At 38.5% G+C, this 18,661-nt stretch overlaps 1 protein-coding gene across 2 annotated transcripts in view; it reads right to left on the bottom strand.

Moving 5' to 3' along the window:
* Positions 1-18,661, bottom strand: part of GABRA2 (gamma-aminobutyric acid type A receptor alpha2 subunit) — a 130,773-nt gene that overhangs the window by 70,072 nt on the left and 42,040 nt on the right. For both annotated transcript variants that reach the window (XM_012808084.1, XM_023515980.1), the window contains exon 3: positions 5,482-5,549. In XM_012808084.1, the coding sequence (XP_012663538.1) occupies positions 5,482-5,549 (68 nt within the window). The remainder of the gene's footprint in view (positions 1-5,481; positions 5,550-18,661) is intronic.

The following is an 18,661-nucleotide window of genomic DNA, read 5'->3' on the forward strand; positions in this document are numbered from 1 at the left end:
GTGTTCTAACACGGGTGTGTGCGCGTGCATGTTCTAACACGGGTGTGTGTGAGCGCGTGTTCTAACATGGGGGTGTGAGCGTGTGTTCTAACATGGGTGTGTGCGCGTGCATGTTCTAACACGGGTGTGTGTGAGCGCGTGTTCTAACATGGGGGTGTGAGCGTGTGTTCTAACATGGGTGTGTGTGCGTGCATGTTCTAACATGGGGGTGTGAGCGTGTGTTCTAACATGGGTGTGTGTGCGTGCATGTTCTAACATGGGGGTGTGAACGTGTGTTCTAACACGGGTGTGTGTGCGTGCATGTTCTAACACGGGGGTGTGAGCGTGTGTTCTAACCAGGGGGTGTGAACGTGTGTTCTAACACGGGGGTGCATGCGTGTGTGTTCTAACACGGGTGTGTGCGCATGTGTTCTAACACAGGTGTGAGTGCGCGTGTGTGGGCTAACACAGGTGTGTGCTCGTGTGCTCTTTTGGTTCCTAATTCCTTTTGCTGTGCTGCTTTTCCCCTCTCAGGCTAATGTCACAACCAATCTATATCACTGGCCTGAAAAGGGTAACTTAGGGGTGTAGGTTTTGTTACTGACTATACACCATGCATGGAAATAAAATTGTATCTGCTAAGCTACTAAAAGTAAAATTAAATTTATGTTTTACTTTTTTCTCATTAGCAAACTGCTTTTATAAGACATTAACTAGATATCTCCATATCGGCTTTGACTTGTTAGGAATAAAATGGATGTGTTCTCTTTCCCCGTGATATGATTATTATTTTTTTCTATTTAGAATTTCACAGCCAAGTTTTATTTTCGACCTGGCCATACACAGCAAACAGAAATTCAAACCTTCTCTTATTTCTTTGTCTTGCTCTCCATTCAAAGAAGTATCAAGAAATAATTCCTCTTGCTCAGGAAAAGGAGCAAAGGAATTCACATTATTGTGAAGACACAATAATTTCTCTTCATAAAATCTATGTAAGTTTTATATTTTTTAGTTAAAAAAAAAGTTTTAAAGACAGGGTCACACTCTGTCACCAGGCTTCAGTGCCAACACAACTCACAGCAGCCTCGAACTTCTGGGCTCAAGCAATACTCCTGTCTCAGCCTCCTGAATAGTTAAGACTACAGGCGCATGCCACCACACCCAGCTATTGTTTTTATTTTCCCTAGAAATAGAGTCTTGCTAAGTTGTCCAAGTTTGTTTTCAACCCCTGGCTTCAAAGGGGCCTCCCACCTTGGTCTCCCTAAGTATAGGGTTACAGGTCTGAGCCACCACATCCAGCCATTTATGTGCCTTTGAACTGAGTGTCAAGTTCTCTAATAGTCTTACCATGTGAAAAAAATGTGTGTGTGCGTGTCTGTTGTATATGTATTTATAGATTATTTGACTTTCATTCTCCCTATTTTCTTTTTCTTCTGTAGATTTGGACAAATATCAAACGGTGCTTGTTCAGCGATCCAACTATGTTCTCCCGCTCCTCACTCTGCATCCCCCTACATCACACCCTAACCCTAGTCTGTACCCAAGTAGGCTGCATATTGCCTCTCAATTGCAAACCACCCTCCTTTCCGTCTCTGTGTGACCCAGGACGGGACCCTGCAAACCCTCCTCCTTTGCCAGCTCACACAGTTGTCAGGCTTTGTCAAAAGGAGTCCCGCAGGAACGCTCCAACGTCGAAACAGAAGAAAGGCACATTGCTCTCTCCTTCTCTTTCTGGGTCAAGTGCACTTTTGTTCTCTGGCACAGCTTTCAGCGACGGGCATGCTATGAGTTTCCAGCCACCAGGAGAATCTTCCTATGGACTGGCGCCAGCAGGTACCCTTGCACCTTCGTTCACCTCTGGCAGCTGCCTGTGCCTGAAGCCGCCGCTCGCCTTCAGCGGAGGTCTGAATTCACTGGCCTGGAGGGGCACAGACCTTCTCCCAAATACTCAGTCTCCTTCTGACTTAGGATATCTGATCTCTAGAAGCAGACGATCTGTCAGCATTTACACATTCTGTATGCTTAGAACCTTCTTTTATGTTGTTGTTATTATTATTTAACCACCTTTTACTAGTTAACAATACTTTTAGATTTTACCTGTTCAAATTACGCTTAGGGGTCCGGTCCTCTAACTAGATTTGTTGACATATTATGTCCCCATTTGGTGATTTTGTGATTGATCAGACTTCCTCCAAAACCAGCAATGGTACGACTGAGTAAAGGAGATGATCAAGGCTGGGAATAACATAGGAAATCTGATGTGACCAAAGAAATCTATAGGAATGTTTTAGGCTAGGTGCATTAAGGAAAATGGATCATTAGGGAAAATATCCAGGGCCTTCAAGCCTCTCGAGAGCCCACTGAGGTGTTGAATATGTATTTCATTTTTGAGAATATATTTATAGGGTGGTGCCTATGACTTAGTGAGAAGGGTGCCGGCCGCATATACCAAGGGTGGCGGGTTCAAACCCAGCCCCAGCCAAACTGCAACAACAACAAAAAGTAGCTGGGCATTGTGGCGGTGCCTGTGGTCCCAGCTATTCAAGAGGCTGAGGCAAGAGAATCACCTGAGCCCAAGACCCAGAGGTTGCTGTGAGCTGTGATGCCATGGCACTCTATTGAGGGCAACAAAGTAAAACTCTATCTCTTAAATAAAAAGAAAAAGAGAGAGAATATATTTATGTAAATGTGTGTGCATATATTCTCTCTCTCTTTTTTTTTTAAGACAGTCTTACTCTGTCATATTCAGTAGAGTGCCTGAATAGGCATACATACCTGAACTCTGAAACATAAAAATACAAATTCAAAGTGAGTATTTTTAATGTAAAGGTCATCAACTGCAAGTCCATTCAACTCAATTCAATCTCTATACAGTTGCACATGTGACAGCATTTTAATGGCTACTATCATTTATGGTGAAGAAAGTACATCTTGAGCCTGCTAAAATGTTTTAAAGTTTTCGGGTTCAATTTACGGATGAGACCATGTGTTTTTAGTTCAATTCAGATTAAATGTGTTTAATAAGATTAATTCGGTTTAAATTTGTTCTGCTGCTAATGACTGCACACTTCACACCAGCTACCAACTTCTCAGACACGTTTAGTGATCTCAAAGCGTGGTTAAAACAAGAGGAGGCAGAGAATCAGTTTCATCCACTATCACTGTCAGTAAACAAATGGCTTCCTATTTTTAGCAAAATCCCCAAGTACCAAACATGTTTTGCTAGAAATCTGTATCATCTATTTGTATATTATTAATATTTTTATTTATATAATTAGGTTAAATCACTTTGCCAAGAAAAGCAAAAGTGTCAATGCAGTAACTTTTTTTTTTTTTTGCAGTAATTGTTAATGCTGATGCTGTGTACACAACATGAGGAAATCTACTACCCCGAAAACTTACTAATATTTAGGGTCTATGTCACTTGTGTTTCTGTTTACGGGGAAAAGGGACACAGAGGAAGTCATGTAAGAGTCATCATTTATACTGCACATAACATTCTGCCAGCCTTTCAATGTAGTGCTTGACAAAACTCAAACTCCTTCTACCCGATTCTACACGAGGTAGGGGATGGTTCTCACTGCATTTCCCTAACATTTGGGAGCATTTATTTAGATAAGCTGCCCTGGGACAAAGAGCATTTACTAAAACGAGATGATCTTTACAGTGAGCCAATAACATCTGAATCCACACTCTTGCTTACTAAGCCTCTGTCATTTTTTAAGGTCCTGTCCACTTAAATTGACATTAAGTGGAAAGAGCAGAATTTCAGGTCAAAATATACAACAATGCCGGGGGGATGGGAGTTTACGTTGAAGAGTGGTATTTTTCTTGTTGGTCTAGAATTGTACCTAGAGCCAAGAGTCGAAGGGGAGAAAAATAGCATTTAAATCTTCACATTCTCACTTTAAAGTACGCCAATGTTTATTATCAACTACCCCCGCCTCCCACAGAGGTGAGGAGCACCCTTAACCCCATAGCACTTCTCACTTTCACCCTCCTGGTCAAAATAAGAAAAGGATTCCGAAGTAAAGACATGGTTCTGATGGAAGAAAAGGGGTTTTTTGATGAAAGTGCATTTTGATCTCCTCAGGGAAAGGCAGAAGGAGCCAGATAAATCGGCTAACAACGCTCATGAGAGCCGGAAAAAAGGGATTGCTTTTTGTTTTGTTTGTTTACCCAGGTGGAAAGTCTCCAAACTTGCAAACTTTCTCTGGTTACCAGTAAGAGGGAAGATATAGGGTAGGCGATGACTGGTCCAAAAAGGAGACAAGAGCATCTCTTCAAATTCTCACTGTTGGCCGTAAGGAAGACAGATCTCTAAAGACCACGCATCCTTGGAGAGATGGATGCCCGAGAGGGGAATGAGATTGTGAGACTCAAACTTGGCTAAATGGTAAGGAGACACACATTAGGGACAGGAGACACGCATTAGGGACAGGAGACACAGCAGGGGACTGCAAAGCAAAGCAGGCATCAGCTTAGAGGTGTGGGAGAATCTGGCAGGGTATTAACGAATGACAAGTTGTTTCAACAACAATTCCTATTACAGAGCACCACAGTTAATAATCAAAATGGAGAAGCGATTGTTAAAATTTGTATGCTTAATCGAGAATTGTCTTTGGTGATTACAGCCTATTGGTTTCTAACATATCAGACTGATTTTTGTCTCCTACCCATCTTGTTTTATTATTTTTTAATTTTTTAATTGAGACAGTTTCACTTTGTCACCCTCTGTAGAGCACTGTGCTATCATAGCTCAGAGCAACCTCCACCTCTTGGGCTCAAGTGATTCTCTTGCCTCAGCCTTCCAAGTGGCTAGAACTACAGGTGCTTGCCACACACCCAGGTTTTTTTATTTGTTTATTTAGCAGTCCTGGGCTGGATTGGAACCCACCAGCCCCAGTGCATGTGGCCAGCACCCTAACCACTGACTTATGGGTGGCCCCCTACCCATCTCGTTTTAGAGAAAAATAAATAATATTAGTTCCATGGAATCCAAGAATATGAACAATTTAGTTTTCTTTAGATTGATTTATATCTGTGCACACACTCTATGTTACATGTATTCTATGTATGTAGCTAGTAGGACAGTCACTGACCTTGCTCACTGTCAATCAGAAAGTGTTTATAACATACCATGAGCTCATTCAGTTGTCTGTGAAACTGTGTAGACTTTGTAGAAGTCCACTCTGATGCCCTAGAAAAGTGTTCCAAGGCTATGATTATTTTTATTTAAACAGTTGTTTTACAACATTGTTGCGAGGTAGACAAATTTTGGAAAGATTACAAAACATAAAAGCATAAAAGGCTGATCTAAACACTCGAGCTGTGGCTGCCACCACGTCTATAAACACGTCAACACTTGGACCTCTTTTGTATTTCAATACACTAAATAGATAAGAGACAGATACAGGATTCTTGAAGAGAAAAAACATTTGTTTCTTCCATCCCCCACCTCCCATCACATGAAGTAAAAATAGCATTTAATGCGCAACTCACCATATCTGTATCTGAGACAGGGCCAAAACTGGTCACATAGATGTTAGTGAAGACTTCAGTAATACTGTCTGACACGAGAAAAGAGATGGAATATAGACATTATATAGGAAGAGCCAAAAGGAAGAGCAAGGGTTGAGTACGTGGCACGATGTGAAAGATGCGTTATCAGTTCATTGTACTTTCCTGTCAATCGTCACATCCAACAAAAATAGCTCTATTGCTAAGTCATTTCATAATTTCTCACCATCTTAAATGCAAAGTGTCTAGAAATATGACGGCATGCGTACATGGAACCACTATATTGGGCATCCTGTTCTGAGACACATTGCTCAGCAGGGATAGTTTCTTAGAAATCATCCTAAGTGAACTTGTTTACAATAAATTTGTCCTCCATACTAAAAATAAAGTATAGCTATATTTTAGTGCAGTCCCAACTGATATTTAGTGCAGTCCCAACTTAAATAGTTCAGATGGCATTTCAGAATGATGAAGATTCAGTTTATATTGTAAATCAGTGAGTCTTCTCTAAAAAAGCGTAAAAATACATTGCTAATCACTATAAATAAACATAATAATATAAAAGCTTTATTATTCAATGACATAAAAGTAAAATGCTTTGACAAACCACAATGGATGACTTCCAAATCAGTTTGCTTCTAAATGCATTTAAGAACGTCTAAAATGCTAAGACTGAATTAAATTGAATTATAAAATAATGTAACATAGCAACTTTAACTACAATTAACTGAATGGCCCTATTAGTCAGCTGACTTAGATCTCTGGTTTTAAATAAAGCCAAATAGTAATGGGGGGAAAGCTCAAAGAAAGGATTTAAAAACAAAAATCTTTTCAATGTTCTTGTAGGGGAACAATACATGATTAATTTCTATTATCATGAGCTAAATCCCTTGTCCACTAAGTGTTAAATCTGTAATTCTACACAAACAACACCATGAAATATTTTTCAGAATATACTAAAGATTAGTTCACAACCATTGAAGACAGTAAAGTATGTCTTGGATATAAAGCTACTAAGGTAAGAATAAAAAATAAAAAAGATTTTAAAAACACATTTTAAACTGAATGCTAACTACATCCTAGGTGTCATAAGCAGAGTACAAATACAGTAGCCAAAATAAATATGTTCACTCAACTTTATTTTAGATACTAATTTCTCCCTAAAAGGATATTTATGAAATTCTAGTGTAGAAGCAATTTTAAATCCAAATATAATTATACAGTTATTTCCGGTTATCCCCAACCCCAAAGACCTGCAGGGGGTCGGTCAGCTTTCTGGGCATAACGCTCATATAACTTGTACAGTTCCATAGGACTCTGCGCTTAGTGAAATGTTCTCTTTGTGCTCTTTTAAAATTCTAAATTATTTTTTGGACAAAGGGCCTTGCATTTTCACTTTTGATTGGGCCTCACAAAGTATGTATCAGGTCCCGAATCTAAATTCTGTGTGCTGTCAGAAAGAAAGACGTGAAAATGAAACCCAGGTTCATTGTTTTCCTCCTATTCACACCAAATTAATCATGTTATCACATTTACTCAATAAAAATTGAATAAAACTCTACTTGCTATAGACGTTAATCTAAAACGTTCCAGAGAAGAGAAGTTAAAATGTTCAGGTAGTTTCCATTCTAATAGAGGGAAGCTAAATTATTCTCCTTGTGTAAGTAGTAAAGTCAGAGAGAAGAGATGACAAAGGTGTGAATGTACAGATGTGAAGGGCGTGAGTAACATGCACTATACGAAAATCAAGGGGAAAGGAGCCTTAATCAGTGAATGGGCCATAAAATCATGTCCACTAAGAATGGAAAAAGAGAAAGGTTAGCCTCCAAACTCTACCTAGTCAAAGAAAGCCCCAAAGATTCAGAACCTAGATATGCAAAGTTATCTTGAGGAAAGGAAATGAGTTCCTAGATTATTTACTTCACAAATGCTTTTGAGAAGATGTTCTCCTGCTCTGGAAGTTCATAAAAACGAAAATCAGCAAGCTGAACACTGACCATGAATATTCAATGGAATGTGAGCCTGGAAAAAGGATCCTTGGGGAAGAGATTTAAGGCTTTCAGTAAAGTTGAAGCAGGGGACAACCATCGTGGACCAATGAAATATTCTAGCGTGATGACTACAAATATTTGGTACAGGACAAACCCTGTGGGATTCTAGAACCAAAATTCAATCTTGCATCACGATTTGGGTTGCAGTATGAGAAGGAGAGAAGGAAGGGAAAAGAATGGGAGGGAAGGGAAGGGGGAGACCAGAGATGACACAGGCTATTTCTAGATCTTGCGACACTGATCCATGAAAGACAGTTCACGGTATTTTCTGGTTATGCTTTATTTTCCCATGTGGATTTAGAACAGGGTAGAATTGTCTTATTAATGTGTTTTACAATATTCTGGTTCATGGGGCAGATGGATGTCACAGAACAACACATGAACTTTTACCCTGGTGGCAACCTTGGTGTCTGTACATTCTAGGAATCTTGAGTCACTCTCTTAAGTCCTGATCATGTTTACTCCTGACCTGGAGCCTTCAGAGTGGCTATAACCTCTAATTTGCCATTTTTTTTTTTTTTTTTAGTAGAGACAGAGTCTCACTTTATCATCCCTGGTAGAGTGCCGTAGAGTCATAGCTCACAGCAACCTCCAGCTCCTGGGTTTAGGTGATTCTCCTGCCTCAGCCTCCCAAGTAGCTGGGACTACAGGCACCTGCCACAATGCCTGCCTATTTTTTTGTTGCAGTTCAGCCAGGGCTGGGTTTGAACCTGCCACAATTGGTACATGGGGCTGGGCGCCCTACCCACTAAGCCACAGGCACCACCCCCTAATTTGCCATTTTTGGTTAGTTACTTCTCTGAATTTAAGTCTCAGCTTAAATGTTCTTTTTTTCAGAGCAGGTGTACACTGTTCCCCCCATCTAATGAAAGTCCTCTTCTCTCATTGTTTTTCTCTCTAATACTTTGTCTCTTTCTAAAGATCTGTTTAACACTTGACATTATTTCCAGGCCTTCCCATTTTCTGTACTTGTTTTCATGTTTTATGTTTGCTCTGTCTCCCCAACCAGGAGTCAAGCATCCAAAAAGACAGAGACTGTGTCATTTCTTTTCATTTTTTAACCAAAATCATGCTTAGTCCAATGTCTGTCACGTGCTAGTTGCCGCATATTTGAATAAACAAATCACTTTTCGTTATGATTTGTGTGAAACATCTACCTTTTTCCTAGAATATTTTAGCAACATTAGAAACGGCCGTGCGTTGCTCCTGCTTCTTACAAGAAGCCCAAGAAGCCGTTTGCCACTTGGGAAGGCAGAACCCAAATGTCCATTGACAAAGGCAGGTTTGAAAGTGCAGGACAGTCCCACTGAAGTAACAAAGCCAAACACAGGGGGAAAATATACTTGAAGAAAGCCCTGATTCAGTGCAGACCAAAATTGAACTCTGAAGAGTAAGCAGCTCTTCCTTGAAATAGCTTCCATGAGTTATTTCAAATTAATTATCAGCTAAAACCTTGGCTTTAGAAATACCTACAGTCTAATATGCAAAAATGAGATTTTCTGTATAAATTTCTCCAGAGGCAAAATAAAGAATGCACCTGATAATCTTGGAAGAGGGTCTGATCTTTAAGAAGAATCATCAAGTTCATGATGGCAGCTACCACTTTGGGGAGAAGAAGTGAAATAACTTGTAGATGTGAACTTAGGGGTACCTAATAATGTGTTTCTTGTATTTTCCTTCTTTTAAAATTGATCCTAGGCCAGGCATGGTGGTTCCTATATGGAATTTCAGCACTTTGGGAGGCTGAGGCAGCGGGATTGCTTGAGGCCAGGAGTTCAAGACCAGCCTGAGCAACATTATGAGGCCTCATCTCTATAAAACATTAAAAAAAAATGTCTAACTATTTGAGAAGCTGAGGTAGGAAGAGCCACGGAACCCAGGAGTTGGAGGTTGCAGTGAGCTATGATTGACCACCTGCACTCTAGCCTGGGCAAGAGACAAGACCCTGTATCCATCAACCAATCAATAAAATTGACCCTAATCAATTTTTGCAAAATCTGAAGATTTGATGAAGGTAGTGATTGAATAAATTTTGATATTCTGTATACTTCTCTGAATTTTTAAAATAGTTCATAGAAAAAAATCAACAACGCAAAAGGATATCCAAAGTAAATCTATAATTTCAAGAAGAATTTAAATTAATTTAGAAAAAATTGCTATTCAGTGGCTAACGCAGTATACCATAACAAAGCTTCCTGATAAAATCCTTTACAAAACTAAAAACAAAAATAATGTACAACTAAAATTTCTTATCCCTAAAAAGGAAATACAGTGTCTGCCTGTGAAGGGCATACAGGGTAATAGAAAAGAAATATTAAAAACGTGGTACAATAATAAATGCCTGCTGTACCTGAGAAGATAGTACATCAATACTCAGAGAAGCGTCTTAGAGAAAGACGTCTAGGTGAGCACCACTCTTTTGTAACTTTCAAAGGTCCTAAGCACCTTTGAAGACAACAAAGGGAAGGGAGAGTATTCAAGGCCTTGACTTTGTGCCAAAGTCAACACCCAAATAGTTATGTTTGTTTCATGAACATGATAGCCAACACGTGTAGAGGGTGGGGGGTAGCAGGTTGTAGAGAAATCAAAGGTTGTATCAAAACAGAACCCACGTGCTACAAGGATGAGAATATTGTCTGCCTGTCTACAGCAGCAACGGTTTCACTGGAGGCCTCTGATTTGGAGAATTTTATGGCCAAGGACATGTTCCTAGGCATGTTCTATTACATTTATAACAGCAAGAAAGCCAAACAAAAGGAGATAAGATGATGATGTATTCAGTTGGAAGATGTTATAAAAGTTAAGATGAAAAAACATGAGATTGGGAATAAGAAAGGATAGAAAAGGGTAGAAACCAAGGGAAGAATTGGCTTATTGTTTTTTATTATTATTATTATTTTTGGAGTGGTATTGCTGAATAGGTCCTTTTATTTGAGACTATTAGAGGATCTTTAAGCCCGGAAAAGGGCAGTTTCAGTAGAAGTATAAAAGCATAAAACAAATACAAAAGGGTTGGAAAGTAAATGGATGGTGAGGATATGAAGCAACTGGAAAATATTCTCTTTAAAAGCCTGTCAAGGGTGGCACCTATGGCTCAAAGAGGTAGGGCGCTAGCCTCATATGCCAGAGGTGGCAGGTTCAAACCCAGCCCCAGTCAAAAAAAAAGCCTGTCAAAAGGATTTTGATGAACATGAATAGTTCACCTATACCTGGTAAAGTAACACACAATAGCAATCAACTTTCCAAACAATAATTTCAAACATTTGGCAAGAACAAAATTTTGTCTTCTTATAAATGATTTGATACACATAGTCTTTGTTCCAAGTCTTCTTTCTTTCCCACACACCACATACACATTTTAAAAGCTATAATCCAATTTTAGCCCAAGAATATGGGGAAAGGGGAGAAGGAGGGGAGGGGAGAGGGGAGGACGGGTGAAGGGAGGGTGATTGTTGGGATCACTCCTACGATCTATCCTATAAGGGTACATGTGAATCTTTCTAAAAGAGGAATATGAATGTCTTAACACAACAACTATGAGAATGACGTGAAGGCTCTGCTGGCCAATTGGATGAGAATATTTCAAATTGTATATGGAAACAACACACTGTACCCCATGATAGCATTAATGTGCACAACTATGATTTAATAAAAAAAATATATATTTTCTCAAGAGAGCTATAATAGCAGATGTAAGGTTAAAAAGGAAATAATAGCAATATTTCAGATCATTTTTGTGCATATGATATAAAAGAACTTGTAGGGGACATCTATTGTTTGATCTAGTACTAACTCGATTTTTCAAGGAATGGAAATACTTTCTCTAAGAAAATCCTATCTTCCCCATTTTAATGTTATGGGATCCAGGGAGGATAATTATAATTTTATTCACATTCATTGAACCAGAAGATTTTCTAAGTACACAACAATCTGCGGATCATAAAAAAAAAAAAATCTCCTTTAACCTTCTTTATCGAACATCTGCTTCTATTTTAGGCTATTGTATTGGTCAATCTCCAGAATTTTTGTTAAATTGTAGTGAAAATGAAATCTTGCATTCATTATTATTTTTTAAAATTTAAGGTAATGGGAATATTAATATATCCACTATCACACTTTCCAAAGTTAACTAACCATAATAGATGGGAAGGAAATTCTCTGATTCTCCATGGTCCCTATGTGAGCCAATTATCTGACTTTGGCAGGAGTTTAAGATCGAAAATCTTACAAAGTCACAATTTGCCACAAACAGTGTTCTCTTCTCTTGGTTCCTATCCATAGAATTTTCCTCGAATGAATTCTCAGGCTAGAATTTTCTCCGACTAGTCTCTCCTACCCCTGTGGCTGACCTTTTAGAAATACTATTTCCTTGTAGCTTCAGAGTTTAAATCCCCAGGTACTAAGAAGTGAAAAGGTTGGATCGGTTTTCTGATTTACAGACATTTCAGTTCCCAAATATATATCAGGCAGTCAAGATGAAATGGAGGATTGTTTAACCATCTCCAAGGCTAATCGGGCCCACTGTTTCCCAAGGCCCATCGTGGGTAGGGATGTGGTTTCCAGCTGACACACTCAACACGCACACACCAGGAGGGGATGAGTGAACAGAATCACCATTCTGTTTGAAGCTGCAACCCATGCAAACCTCTCCCTGCCTCTCTCTGTTCACTTACTTATTATCTTCACTGCTTGCTGGCCGTATCTACCAACATGGTAGACACAAGGCACACGTGGCTATCGAAATCACATTTTAATTAATCATAATTAAACAGAATTAAAAATTTAGTCACACTAGCAACATTTTAGTCATATTGCAGGTATGTGGTTATGGCTCCTGTATCGGCTGGCACAGCTAAAAATTTCCAATGCTGTGGTAAGTTCAACAAAATAGTATTATCCTCTCATTGAAGGTAATTTCCATGGAGACAAGGATTTTTGATTGCTTAGAGAGGTAAGCCACAGCAGAGAGTAATTCAAGACACAGTGAATGTTCTTAATAAATCCTCACTAAATAAATGCAAGCTTACTCTTAGTTCACAGAGTCATTTAAAGTAGACATATCTTCTACTATTAAAATGGAGCTTACTATAGCACAATGAAGAGAGATAGCATGTAAAAATCAAATAAATATACAACTGCAAACATGACATATGCTATTTATAATCAGATCCTACTTCACTTGGTTTCTAAGGCCCCACGATCACCTGATTTCATTCCATCCTCACTGGTCTCTTCTGCTCTGAATCCTTCATTCTAATACTCAGAACCTACTGGTATTGGAATGCCTCAACTTTCAGTTTCCAACCATCTTTACTTACACTTAGGGCTTTGTTGATTTATTTCATGCAGTCAAGGACTCCTGAATGTCTATTTCAGTCTAGAGCTCTCTTCTAAAATCCAGACTTCTACATCCAACTGCCTATTTGGCATCTCCACTTGGCTGCCAAAAAAATTATTCAAACTCCTCATGTCTCAAACAAAACTGACTTTCCTCTCCAACTGTCAACTGTCCTTACACCTTCCCCACTGGATTTGGTTGTTATCCCCACACTCCAGGCTACATATCTTGGTTTCTCTCTTTTCAACAGTAAATCTGCTCTCAAACAGATCTGTAATCCAAAGACTGCTCACGTCCTCCTTTGTTACAACTCCTAGGCCCTCCTTCATCTTTCCCTGGGAATACTCACACTCATTCCGCCCTACTACCTATTTTATTTAAGATTAGATTTATCAGGCAGCACCTGTGGCTCAAAAGGGTAGGGCACCGGCCCCATATCCTAGAGGTGGCAGGTTCAAACCCAACCCCACCAAAAACTGCAAAAAAAAAAGATTAGATTTATTGAGATGGTCATATATATAATATGAAACATACTCTTTTATAACATGCAAGCCAATGGTTTCTGTTTCCATCATAAAGTTCTGAAACATCCTTACTCTCTAAACTTAAAACAATTTTATCACCATAATTAAATCCTGTTCCCATCAGCACTCATTCTCCACCATCCCTTCCCCTAGGTGTGTGGAACTCCCAATTCAGTTTCTGTTTCTATGGATTTGCCTGTTGTGTAAATTTCATTATAAGAGGAATCGCTCTGTTCCTAATTTGTAGAGAGTTTTTATCATGAAGAGGTGTTGGATTTTGTCTAATAATTTACCTGCACCTATTCAGATGATACCGAAGCATTCACTCTTTTGCTGTTAATATCAACTTATTTTATGTGTTAAAAATCCTTTGCATTCCTGTAATAAATCTCATATAGTTTTTGTGTATACATTTGTACACGTTACTGAGTTTAATTTACTTGTATTTTGTCAAACTTTCTTTTTTGGTCTATAATCATAGAGGATGTGATGTCTTTGGTTGTGGTATCACAGCAATGCTGGTCTAACAAAATGAGTTGGGAGGTATTCTTTCCAATTTTTTTCAGAAGAATTTATGAAGGATCAGTGTTAATTCTTCTTTAAATGGTTGTTAAGACTCATCCGTGAAGCCATCTGGGCCTGGACTTTGCTTTCTGGAAAGCGTTTTATTACTCATTCAAACTGTTAATTTGTATAAATCCACTCAGATTTCTTATTTCTCTTTCGGTTTGTTTTCATCCTTTGCGTCTTTCCAGGAATTTGTCCATTTCATTTAGGTTATTAGTTTGTCTCATACAAATATTCACAGTATCCCTTTATGTTGTATCAGCAAGATGAGAATTAATAATCCTTTGATTTTAGTATTTTGAATCTTTCTCATTTTTTTGGGTCACTCTAGCCAAAGATCCGTGAAGGTTGCCAGTCTTGTCAAAGAACAAAACTGTGGTTTCCTGCTTTTTCCTCCCTTTTTTTCCATTCTCTATTCTATTATTTCCCTTTATAAAATTTATCATTTTTTTTTTTTTGAGATTTCATTTGCCCTTCTCTTTAGAGTGAGATGACGTGGAAAATTAGGTTCTCGATTTGAGACTTATTTTCAAGAATAGGCATTTATACCCATACATTTCCATGGGAGCACAGCTGTAACTGTGTACCATGAGATCTGCTGTGTTATATCTTTATTTTCATTCATCTTTACATATTTTAAAATTCCTACTGGTGAATACTCCTGTTAATGTACATATATTTGTGAATTTCCCAATTCTTGTCTTTGACTTCTAATTTTAATCCTTTGTCCATAAGGAACATACATTGTATGATTTTTAATCCTTTTAAATTTAGTGAGCTTGATGATTTTTGGGGGGGGAGGGGGCCGGGGCTGGGTTTGAACCGGCCACATCCAGTATACCGGGCCAGCGCTTTACTCCTTTGAGCTCCAGGCACCGCCCTTTTCTTTTTTTTTTTTTTTTTTTGGTCTAAAATAATCTATCTTAGAGAATGTTCCATGAACACTGGAGAAGAATGTGTATTCTGCTCCTCTTCAGTGGAGCAGGCCATTGTCTGTTAGATCTAGCTGGTTCGTAGTGTTTTTTTAAGCCTTCTGTTTCCTTGTTGCTCTGCTGAATTGTTCTGGCAATTATTGAATGTGGGGCACTGAAGTCTCAAAATGTTATTGTTCAAACATTACTTTTCCCTTCAATTCATTCTTGCTATTTGTTTTCATATATCATGTCCTTTTCTTTCCTAGCACATATATGTTTTCAAGAATAGAACTTGAATTCCCTTGCCCTTCCTTTTCTTATATTTTGTATAACTTTCTTTATGGTTTCCCTGAGGATTCCAAAATGAACAACTTAAAATGATCCAGTTTGGATTAGTATCAATGTAATGTTGATAGTAAACAGACGTTTACTCCATGCATAGTTCCTTCCATACATCCCCCTTTTATGAAATTTTTGCCAAATTACATCTTTATATATTTGAAACCCATCAACACTGCTTAATTCTGGGTTTAGGTAGCTGTTCTTAAATGAGATAGAAAAAAGCTACAGACAAAAATACGTTTATGCTGTTGTTTATATGCAGCTATTGATTTATCTTTAGGTGAGTTCTTTATTTCTTCATGTCCATCAAGTTACTGTCTAGTATGTTTATTTCAGCCTAAAAGATTATCTTTAGTATTTCTACAGGAGGACTGCTAGTGACAAATTCTCTCAAGTGTTTATTTATTTGGGAATTTCTTAATTTCTCCTTTATTATCATTTATTTCTTTTTAATTGTTTTTCTTTTGAGACAGTGTCTGATTTTGTTAACCTTGGTGAGTGCTGTGTTGTCACAGCTCACAGCAACTTCCAACTCTTAGGCTTAAGTGATTCTCTTGCCTCAGTCTCCCAAGTAGCTGGGACTACAGGTGCCCACCACAGCACCCAGCTACTTTTAGAGATGGGGGGTCTCACTCTAGCTCAGGCTGGTCTTGAACTCCTGAGCTCAGGCAATCCACCGGCCTCAGCCTCCCAGAATGCTAGGATTACAGGCATGAGCCACCATGCATGGCCCTTTCTCCTTTATTATTGAAGGATACTTTTGCTAGATGTAGCATTATTGATGGGCATTTTCTTTAGTAATATAAATAAACTGTGCCATTGCCTTTTGCCTTACATTGTTTCTGTTGAGAAAATGTCTATTTAGCTTAGTGAGGAACCCCTGTATATGATATGTAATTCCTTTGCTGCTTTCAAGATTCTATTTTTATCTTTCTAAAGTTTGACCAGGATGTGCCTACATACTGGTATCTTTCAATTTATACTTTTCTTTTTTTGAGCTTCCCGGAGGTGTACATTATGTTTATCATTAAAATTGGAAGCTTTCCAACCATTATTTCTTTCAATATTCTTTCTGGCCCTTTCTCTCCTGTCCCTCTGAAAATCCATTATGCAAATATTGGTACACTTTACGTATCCTATAGGTTTTTGAAGCTGTATTCATAATTCTCAATTAGTCTTTATTCTGTTCCTCAGAGTGGATAATCTTAACCTTTTTTAGGTTTACTTATTATTCTGACAATTCAAATTTGCTACTAAGCCCACTAGTAAATTTTTTATATCTACTCTTTTTTATATCTAGAATTGCTATGTATTTTTTAAAAAATATATGACAAATTTTCTCTTTGTTCATATTCTACTTTGGTGAAAAGTTGTTTTTATACTTTCATTTTATTATTTAGATATCATTCCCTTTAGTTTACCGAATATAGTTTTAAAAGCTTATTTAAAGTTGATGCCTAGTAAGTCTGACATCTAATATCCTTAAAGAACAGTTTATACTAATGTATAGTTTTAGTGTTTGTTTGTTTATATATATATATATATGGAGTATACTTGTATACTTTCTGGTTTCTTTGCTTAAATAGTTTACTATAATAACTCTAAAGATGAGAAATGTCCCTACTCTTCAAAATCTGTGAGTCTGTGTGTCCTCTTGTCTGTTACTGTCACTGTTCTGGGTTTAATGACTTTACAGGAGTGTTACTGTAAAGCCTGTATTCTTTACTCTTTTACTCAAACTTCCCTTTACCCCTAATACTTTGACATTTAGTAAGCATTTGGCACTTAATAAGGATTAATTTATTTAAGTCTTTGCTTAAGAGGCACTTTAGGATAAAAGCTAGACAGTGTAATTTGAATCTCACCTTCCTTCCAACCTCACTACTTTGGGTCTCTCTTACCCCACCCTTTTCCATAGTAATGTTAACTTCCAGCATAACCTGTAATTTTCCCACATACTATGCAAATTATGCTAAAATGAAAACTCCAGGAAAGCAGGAGTAGTTGGATAGGTTTGGTTTTCTGACGTGTCTCAAGAGCATAGAACAGTTTCTAGAACACAGTAGGAATCAGTATTTGCTGAGGGGATTAACCATTTAGCCTGATTCAACGTAGGGTAGGGAGAGTTGGATTGGGATTGATTTCTTTGATCAAATAACATTTCAGGGATATCAAAAAGATACACAGTAAGCATCTTAATAAAGTGTGTGGGTTTAAGGGATACACAGAAGAACATAGTTAGTCCCAACCAGCACAGAGGAAACTGCAAGTTCAAAGACCTTGAGATGAAAAACAGATGGACCCATGAAGAAGTGGGAAGGGAGAGAACAGAGCAGGGAACCTCAGCGGCAAATCTGAGGACACAGGCACAGCTAGTCACGCTGCTCTGTGCCTGTGTGGCCCACGGCAAATGGTTTCATCTATATAATATGGCTGGTACAGTACAGATAAAATAACTATACCTACCGCATGGGCTTATCATGAAGATTAAGTGAGTTAATTTATAATAGCTTACAGCAGACACAAAGAAGTAGTATGGAAATGTCTGCTATCTATTCACATCTATAGCTCACACGCAGTCCTGAGTTGTGAATGCATGGGCATCAGGGTTCTTAGTTCCACTGACTAATAACGCAGAGAAGTATTCAACCTCTATATGCCTACGTTATTTCACCACGAAAGTGAGAAAAAGAACGGAATCCACCTCACTGGGTTCCTATGAGGATTAAGGCTTATAAGATGTGTGTAACCATGTGAGACAATAATGTCCCACGGTATTAGCTGTTATTAGTGGAAAGGCACAGTATAATTGGAATCTGAGAAGAGGTGACTTCACCTAATGCCAGAATACAGACTATAAAATATAAAAATAAAATGACCCCAGGCCCAGCATTCTCAACATTTAAAGCTCTCCCACATGCGCTCTCTCCCTCTCTCTCTCTCTCTCTCTTACACACACACACACAGAGAGAAAATGAACCAAGAAATCAGGCCAGGCAAAAGAATCCAGAGAAGTAGTATACCAGAGAAACAGACGCAGTGGGATTAAAAGCAGAGGAGAATACACTGTTCCAAATTGGAGAGAAGAGAGAGAAGAAGAAAGAACTAACATGGTATTAAAAAACTCCTGAGAAGTTTAGCTGTGAACGGGAAGAGGACTCGAGCAAAAGGGCAAAGCAAAAGAGACAGTTTTTTGTTTTGCTTGTTTAAGGCAGAAGACGGCTGAGCAGATGGCAAGGCAGATGGGGAGGACTGAGGTTGAAAAGGAGAAGCTGAACATAAAGGAGAGGGAAGAGATCAATGACAGAGGAAGATTGTTCAGTGAGCAGTCAAGAGACGCTCGAACAGGGATTGGAGACAGACAGGTGGAGCAGACGGTCCCTGATTACACCCGAAGGCGGAGGGAGAGCATTCAAACAAATGGAA

Source organism: Otolemur garnettii, unplaced genomic scaffold (assembly GCF_000181295.1).
Source record: "Otolemur garnettii isolate 467f Iridium unplaced genomic scaffold, OtoGar3 scaffold00083, whole genome shotgun sequence".
NCBI classification, from domain to species: domain Eukaryota; kingdom Metazoa; phylum Chordata; class Mammalia; order Primates; family Galagidae; genus Otolemur; species Otolemur garnettii.